General features: G+C 41.1%; 1 protein-coding gene across 1 annotated transcript in view; it reads left to right on the plus strand.

The window, feature by feature from the left end:
• The window catches only part of LOC119574709 (galactoside alpha-(1,2)-fucosyltransferase 2-like), a gene marked incomplete at its 5' end in the record, with an annotated part of 56,700 nt that extends 51,694 nt beyond the window's left edge, over positions 1–5,006 (plus strand). The window contains 2 exon segments of the mRNA XM_037922111.1: positions 340–502; positions 4,652–5,006. Coding sequence (XP_037778039.1) covers positions 340–502; positions 4,652–4,923 — 435 coding nt within the window.
• Between the last annotated feature and the right edge of the window lie 2,005 nt (positions 5,007–7,011).

Below are 7,011 nucleotides of genomic sequence, written 5' to 3' on the forward strand. Positions count from 1 at the left end.
ATATATATATATATATATATATATATATATATATATATATATATATATATATGTTTCTATGTATGAATGTGTATGTGTACATATATATATGTGTGTGTGTGTGTGTGTGTGTGTGTGTGTGTGTGTGTGTGTGTGTGTGTGTGTGTGTGTGTGTGTGTGTGTGTGTGTGCACGCGTGCGTGCGTGTGTGCGCGCGCGCGCGTACAGTACATACGCATATATACATATGTGTGTTTGCGTTTACACACACGTGTCAGAACGTGGACGTGCGGGCGGGTGAGTGCGCGTTCGTTTCATTCTGACACAGCTCAAAGCGTATAGTGAAGTTGCTTCCGTACAGAAGCTGTTCCGCGGCGACCTCCCCGGCGTCCGCTTCTTCGAGCGCGCGATGGCCTACTACCGGGAGAAGTTTGCCGGCGGCGTCGCGTTCATCGCTGCGTCGGACAACCCGCGGTTCATCAACGCAACGCTGAGTCATAACCCAGACGTTTATTTCGCTCCAGGTTAGTGGTTAATGGCTAATGTTTAAAAAGCAAATTAAATGTGCTAGACATCAATGGTCATGTATACAGCACAGTGGGAAGGCATAGTATCAGAAAGGGTAGAGAAGGGCGCGGTAATGGTTAGGTGCTGTACGTCAACAGTCGTATAGCAGTAGGATGGCATTAGAGGAGTCACCAACAGGTGAGGAAACGCAGCCACTGTAAGTAGGATTAAATCCAGTATTTGTGGATCAATGCGTTAAATCACGTGTCCATTTGAAAGGGAAACAAGTATCCCATTATGATCTAGTTCTGCTTTAGTTTAATAACTGTCATTCAGCCTTAAAATTCTATGTTAAATGGAGGCTTCAAAGTTATCACAGTATGAAATTATTTAAACCAAGGAGTTACCTTTTCACTAGATCCTGATTGCTAGAAGCTATAAAAATTAGTCTGTCATTGCAGTCGGACCCAAGCAAGTATCCAGCAAATCAATATACTGAAGCAAAAAATTTTGCGACCAGCCCCTTGGTTAGTTGCCTTCTTTAGACCCTTCCGACGCTACTGGTAAAGATGTGTATCATTAGCCTTAAAGTAGTGTGTGCTATTGCCGCCGTTGTGTTCCAATGGCCTGAGAGCAACATATGCATTATATGCATTGAAATGCATATAATTGGCCTTAAAGAAATGTTTGCTATTAGCTATAGACTGTGTACTGCATATATGGATAGATGAGTTAGTAATGCATGAAACTGCATAACTAACTTTGAATTTAAAAAAAATTATAATCGTAGGATTATGAGCTAATACAGTAGTTGCAACTACTTGGTTTTATGACTAAGCAGTCATGAAGGGTTTATCCATGCACCCATAAGATTCCACTACATTTAGTGACTAAATCCAATTTTGAGTTAAAGATTATGAAATGGAAAAACTGATTTTTTAATTTTGTGATGTGATGCATCTGACTGTGGTGGCAGAGTAAAACTAATTTCTGAAATCATGATTCAGAGTTGTACAGCTAGATGTTATTAAAGAGACTAAAAGGCTAGAGATTACTAAATCGTAATTATATATTCCCAGACTCTATACTGTAGTATAATAAAACGAAATAGTATTGGTGTACATATGCATGATATAGCATACATGTCACATCATTCCCAGCACGACTGTAATAAGGGTCTGCGTTGTACTGTAATATTACATAATTAGAGAAGTTATGGCGTAGCTTAGATTTTCAAGAATTCAAGACGGCCAACATCTCCAGTTCAGTTATACTATACCTGGATTCTGTTTCTGAAAGAAATCGCGATCCACACTGACCTGATCAATGCAAGTCTACAATGCCTTTGCAGTAGGGCATAGGGGCATAAGCTATGGCATGGAGCTAGGATGCGCCTGTGTGCAAGTCTTGAATGCAGGGTTGAATTGTGCAATTACTAGAGATTGAACAAGAGCTGATTTAGCAATAAAAAAAAAAAAAAAAAAAAAAAGTTCGAGACTAGAATTGCATGAAAATCTACAGGTCCACGACAACACCATTTCTAGCCATGACACTACAGAAAAAGCTATTACGACTGCAAATTCATGATACTCGACATTCTAGGTGATTCCATACTTTCAGCAGCACAGTAATCTTCATCCCAATATACTTGTTATTGATGGCCTTCACTAACTGTCTGATGCTTTACTTCATCACCCCAGTGGCTGTAAATGTCTCCCATGCAGGTAAATCCCATAGGAGCACAAATGAACTCGGTTGCGCAGATGAAAATATAAAGATCAAGTGTTGATCTCTTCATGGAAGGTTACCTACCAATATCCACACAAAGCACCCTATGTAAAAAAAAACACTGGGCAGGTTACTTGAGAATTTAACTTTGGCATATCCTCAGCTCTTATCTAGCCACACATATCAACTGTGACTTGAGAGTGGCGTCGAGCAGATGGTTCCTCTCTTGTAGCTGCAAAAATCAGATGTGCCGCAAGTGCTTCCTGATCTTCCTTGAAAGTTGCTGTCAATAAAATCTGTCGTGGGCTATGTGTAGCAAACGGCTTAGCTTAAGGATTTAGTTTGGTTCTTATGGGTGGTCCGGGAACCGGCTGCAATGTCTTCCTGCCTTAGAGGGATAAAACGCGCGTCAAACTCCGTGAGCATTTCGAGGGCCGTTTGCCTGCTAGGTCTCACACTGCTTGTCATACGTTAGTCACCGACACCTGAAAATATTTGGAAAAAGGTGATTGTAATTTCTTTATTTTTCTTGTATTCTGCAATTTAACAATAAATGTAACTGTTTTCAACAATATGAAACTCTCCAGTCGATTAGTTATGACTATTTTTACGACGTTTTTTTATTCACCTGGGACAAGCCAAAGCTGCTCTTGTAGTTTAGCTAGGCGTTTCAGGAGATAGCTACCATGTTTCGAACGTTCTCATAAAGGAGAGCCCTAAGAGTTGCTCCATAGATGCGTGATCAGTGTACCTGCAGATGCAGGTGGAGTATGATGTATATTGTAGAGGTCCTGCTTGCATGAATAAAAATGAAGTATAGCATATAGCTAGGATCTACATACACATCTCAAAGGTCACTTTGAATATCACTACCGCCGTGAATGCACAATCCCTCTAAAGTTGCTTCTAAACAGGGAAACACATAATTTAATGCACATTAGAAGGACCAACATAAAAGTGTCTTGCACATGGGATACACACATTTCTTCAGCTATTATTAGCTCCAGTACACTGCGCTATGTTTGGTTTATGATTCTAAGCAGTCATCCACACATAAGATTTCCTGACAAATAATAACGAAAATAAATCCTGATTTAAAGAAATATAGTGAAATATAGATCTTAAAATTTCGTGATACAATGTGTCCATGTGACATCTGAGTCATGTGATAGCAGAGTAACAGTTACTTTTACGGGATCATCCCCCTAACCCATTGTTGTTGTGGGAGGGGTTAGGAAATGGAAACTGAGCCCCAGTGTTAGAGATCTCCCCTGCCTTAGGCCTCTGCCTTCGGCTCAACCAATATTTCACGGTCTTTTCTCCTTCTTGCCTTTCTCTTTTCTTCTGCAACCCTTTCTTTTGTCCACTTCCCAAGACGTGGAAAAGGATAAAAGGCCACTCTAAATCTAGACAAATCAATCTCTACTTCCCCGGTACCTACCCCTCCCCATCGCATCAGATAATCTAAACATTCTATCCCATCTTACCGCATCCTCCCAACATCTACCTCTTCCTCTGCCCCTCAAACGTCTGTCCCCTCTTCCCCTCCTTAGCAAACCTTAGTTTCTCAGACCTCCCCACCCAACTCCCTTTCAAAAAATCTTGAGGTCATTCAAAACTATCTAATCATGCCCCAAAATATCATCCTTATACCTCAACCACCCTCCAATCTCTCTGCTGCCATTCCCTCTATACGTATAGTGACTGCCGACGTGCACCCTCATACTCATGTTCTCCTTACACCCCCCCCCCCACTTCCTTTCGTCAAAACAGTGCCCTTCCTGGCATTTCTCCTGAAACTGTTCTTTGATCAAGATGCCCTTAACCCCCTTTCCCCTTTAGCTAATCCGTGCCTTACCCCATGGACATCCTTGCAGAATCCCACACCTTTCCTTCCTCACACGCACATATATATTCAATTTGATCTAAACATCCTTTTGTTAATCTTTATCTTAACCCATTTACTATCCCCTCTAAACCCTCACCCTTCTTACCCCCCTTTCAGTACCATAGACTGCTGTAGGACGTGTAGCGCATTTAATCAAACTCATCACTCCTCTTTACCCTTTTTGCTGCTAAACCTTCTTATAGTGCTCTGTTACCATTATTTGTTTACCACATTTATTATATTTATTTATAACCATTAACCATTTCACCTGATCACAATCCAAATTTTTACATTATACATAAATAACTGTTTATATCATATATTATTTATTCCTCAGCTCACTGACATTAAATTATAGTTTAATACAACAAAACATAATCCTGGTGTGTGTGTGTGTGTGTGTGTGTGTGTGTGTGTGTGTGTGTGTGTGTGTGTGTGTGTGTGTGTGTGTGTGTGTGTGTGTGTGTACAGAATCAGTCTCACAGTAACCTTCAGTTACTTACATAGCGGGCCCAAAACTGTTACTAATCCTGACCTACTGACATAACAGGAAGGTTGCCGGGGCTGGACTTGGCCGTGCTCGCGTCTTGCAACCACAGCATCATCACATTGGGCAGCTTTGGCTTCTGGGCCGGCTTCCTCGCAGGGGGAGAGGTCATTTATCCAGACACCAGATTTCGGCGTCCCTATAGGTATATGGAAACCTTCTCGCTCTTTCTTATAGACCCTGTAAATATAGTGACATTCCCCTTCTTATGGGTACACACTGCAGATGTACCCTGTGCTTTACTCTATCTCATTACTACTACTTGCATGCACTGACCTCACTAGTGCTCTGTCGTATTTCTGACAAGTACACAGTGATCTTCCTCCACTTTTTCGTAGACTTTGCAGGTGTGCATTGTCCCTCTCGCTTTTTCCTTATAAACATATAAGTGTACACTGACCTTTTCGTGTCGCCCTCTGTGGTGGTCAACACATCTAATTTTGAATAAAAAGGTAATTTCTAAATTAATCCAGTTTGATATTACATGATAAGCTGGATGTGCAAATCCTGGGGCCCATTATTGGTTTGGTTTGCTTCGCCTTGCCGTATTTTTCAAAACAGTCCCAGCATCCAGCTTGCTATCCATGTAAATAGCTACCGCAATATGTGACGACTCGTTCCCTTTCACAGTGGCTCATAGAATTATTCGCGGATAGTAATGATAGTGAAATTACCAAAGAAGATAAGCGAGATAAAAGAACTATTTACATATCATGTAGCACAAGTGTTATGAATAACTGAAACAAAAAATAGTCCACACAGTCTAGAACAGCAATTTAAAAGGATATCTGTTATTCATAAAAGAGATGGGTCTTTCAAACTGCAAGTTTAGTAAAGAAATAACAAAGATAAATAAAATGGCATATCGAACCTCACTTGGATGGCCACAATACTGTTATAACTTGCTAGTAGTTATCTTCTAGAGAATAATAAAGCTATTAAGGTTGTCCAGTTAATACATCTGGCCGGTGCAATTACGATAATAACCTGCTAGTTTAAAATATCTATTGGCAACAAAATAAGTAGATTATCAAGAGAATTTCTTCGTACTCACACATTTTTTTCGGCCATGTTGGCGGCTTGTTCTCTATTGTATTATTGTGACTTCATGAAACTAGCAAGCCTCCTCTGGAGGTAGTTTGAAAATGCTTTATTCAGTTCTCTTCCTCACATACGCCAGGCTCAAAATAGCCAATAATAATTTTGCACCCTGATTAGTGGCGTTCAGGCTTTCCCCTTAATCAACAAGACCCACAGCCTTTCTGGTTCCCTGATCCTTAACTCTCCTTTGATCACAATTTTGAACACTTCTACTACTACCCCATCTTCAATCCGTGCTGTCAGCTCAGGCCATTCTGTCACCTACTGTCTCCCAGCATCCTCCACTCCATTTTCTCATCCTCCAAAGGCCTCTTCATTTTCAACCCTGATTGCTGCTCTTCATCCTTATTGTCTATCTCCCCATAGTACTACCTCACTCAACACCACTCCCTCTTCCTCTTGTCCTCATTCTTCAACTAAATCCACCTCTATAAATTTAATGAGTCTCTTTTTAGTCCAACTAAATGGGATCGATTTTTTGTAGTTCACTCTACAGCCCCTTACTCTGACAATAACTCCTATTTCTACAATGTCTCCAGGAACGAGTAGACGAAGTCTTCCACAGTCATTCCACAACCATTCAAGCATTGTCACAGTTACAAATGAGTCCCAAACTTGAGCATATTCTGACCCTGATTGACCTCACTGCTAATCCTATTCCTGCTCACCCTCACTCCTCCCTTAATACTTGCACTGGGATAGTGTCCAATTTTCCGGCCGACTGCCATGTCTATGGACAGTGCAGTGCTACATTATTCTCCCCAGAGACCTGTTTACACCAATATTGCTAAATTTACCTTCTATAGACATGACATCTATTATTTTTTATTGGTGGAGAGTCCTGCCTTGTCCAACCCATTATTGTCGGGAATATTGGCGTTTTGGCCACCCTGCCATGACTGTCACTTCACAACCGGCTGCCCTCTATGTGACCAAACTGGTCATGACCGTTCCAGCTACCCTGCGCAGTCACGCCCGTGTGTAAATTGCTACCCATCGCATCAAACAATTTAAACCCCAACTTCTACCGCATCCTCACCTACAGCTACTTCTTATGTTCCTCAGATGTTTACCCACTCTTCTTCCCTTCACAAGAAAACTTTTGTTTCTCAGGCCTGCCCACCCTACTCTTTTTCAGACACTCTTGAAGACATTAAAATTTTTCTAGCCATGACCCCCAAAAATATGCCTTCCAGTTTATCTATTCCCATTTCCTTTACACTAAAAGTGACTGCCGACATCCATCCTTCTCAAATTCACCC

Source organism: Penaeus monodon, chromosome 6 (genome assembly GCF_015228065.2).
Source record: "Penaeus monodon isolate SGIC_2016 chromosome 6, NSTDA_Pmon_1, whole genome shotgun sequence".
Lineage (NCBI taxonomy): Eukaryota > Metazoa > Arthropoda > Malacostraca > Decapoda > Penaeidae > Penaeus > Penaeus monodon.